The following is a 1,596-nucleotide window of genomic DNA, read 5'->3' as shown; positions in this document are numbered from 1 at the left end:
CAACACAGCAAAACATGTTTTGTTCTCATTCATGGATGGCTTTTCTGGTTACAATCAGATTAAGATGGCACCCGAAGATATGGAGAAAACAACGTTCCTAACCATGTGGGGAACGTTTTGTTACAAAGTAAGGCCATTTGGATTGAAGAATGCAGGCGCTACCTACCAAAGGGCAATGGTAGCTTTGTTCCACGATATGATGCATAAAAAGATAAAGGTATATATGGATGACATGATTGCAAAATCTCATACAGAAAGGGATCATACTGTCAATCTCAACAAACTATTTGAGAGATTGCGAAAGTTTCAGCTCAAGTTGAATCCTGCAAAATGCACTTTCGATGTAACTTCTGGGAAATTGTTAGGGTTTATAGTAAGTGAAAAAGGAATTGAAGTGGACCCGGATAAAATACGAGCTATTCAAGAGCTACCACCTCCCAAAACGCAAAAAGAAGTGAGAGGATTTTTAGGGAGGTTGAATTATATTGCTCGATTTATATCCCAACTCACCTGCAAATGTGATCCAATCTTCAAGCTGATTCGAAAACGAGACCCAGAAGAATGGAATGAAGAATGTCAAATAGCCTTTGATAAAATCAAAGAATATCTCACAAATCCACCGGTGTTGGTGCCACCGATAGTCGGCAAACCTTTTATTTTGTATTTGACTGTGAACAAGAATTCTATGGGATGTGTATTGGGACAACATGATGAAACTGGGAAGAAAGAACGGGCCATATATTACTTGAGCAAAAAATTCATGGAGTATGAGTCCAAATATTCTGCGCTCGAAAAGATGTGTTGTGCGCTAGCATGGACCTCCTAGAGGCTCCGACAGTATATGTTGTATCACACAACATGGTTAGTGGCGAAATTAGATCCCATCAAGTATATTTTTGAAAAACCCTACCTGTCCGGAAGAATAGCTCGATGGCAAGTGCTATTGTCTGAGTATGACATTGTGTATGTGTCCCAAAAATCAATTAAATGGAGCGTCATCGCCGATTTCCTTGCAGATCGAGCTAATGAAGATTATGAATCTGTAAGTTTCGATTTTTCAGATGAAGATTTGATGGTCGTTTTGCATGTAGAAGAGGTTGGTCTCAATGAACTTAATCCATGGAATGTGTATTTTGATGGAGTATCCAATGCTTTGGGGCACGGAATTGGGGCAGTGTTGATTTCTCCGAATGGAAAGTAATATCCAGCCACGACGAGATTGAATTTCAATTGTACCAACAATATGGCGGAGTATGAGGCATTGGTAATGGGATTACAAGCAGCAATTGAGAGGAAGGCTGACGCGATAAATGTTTACGGAGATTCGGCTTTAGTGATATGTCAAATGAGAGGCGAATGGGAAACTAGAGATTCTAAACTAGTTCCATATAAAAAGCTGGTTACAGAATTAAGCAAACAATTCAAAGAAATCAGCTTCAACCATTTGCCTCGAGAAGAGAATCAAATTGCTGATGCTTTGGCCACCCTCGCAGCGATGTTCAAAATAAAAGAGGTGGCTAATGTACGTCCTTTTGATTTAGAAGTCCGTGAAGTCTCCGCACACTGCTTGAATGTTGAAGAAGAGGTTGATGGTAA

General features: G+C 39.8%; 1 protein-coding gene across 1 annotated transcript in view; it reads left to right on the top strand.

The window, feature by feature from the left end:
* LOC108661427 overlaps nucleotides 1,244-1,596 on the top strand; it is a 13,906-nt gene continuing 13,553 nt past the window's right edge. Inside the window, exon 1 of the mRNA XM_018118279.1 lies at nucleotides 1,244-1,592. Coding sequence (XP_017973768.1) covers nucleotides 1,244-1,592 — 349 coding nt within the window. The remainder of the gene's footprint in view (nucleotides 1,593-1,596) is intronic.

This window comes from Theobroma cacao, chromosome 1 (assembly GCF_000208745.1).
Source record: "Theobroma cacao cultivar B97-61/B2 chromosome 1, Criollo_cocoa_genome_V2, whole genome shotgun sequence".
Lineage (NCBI taxonomy): Eukaryota > Viridiplantae > Streptophyta > Magnoliopsida > Malvales > Malvaceae > Theobroma > Theobroma cacao.
The sequence above is the reverse complement of the archived record's forward strand: the minus strand, read 5'-3'. Positions and strand labels throughout refer to the sequence as shown.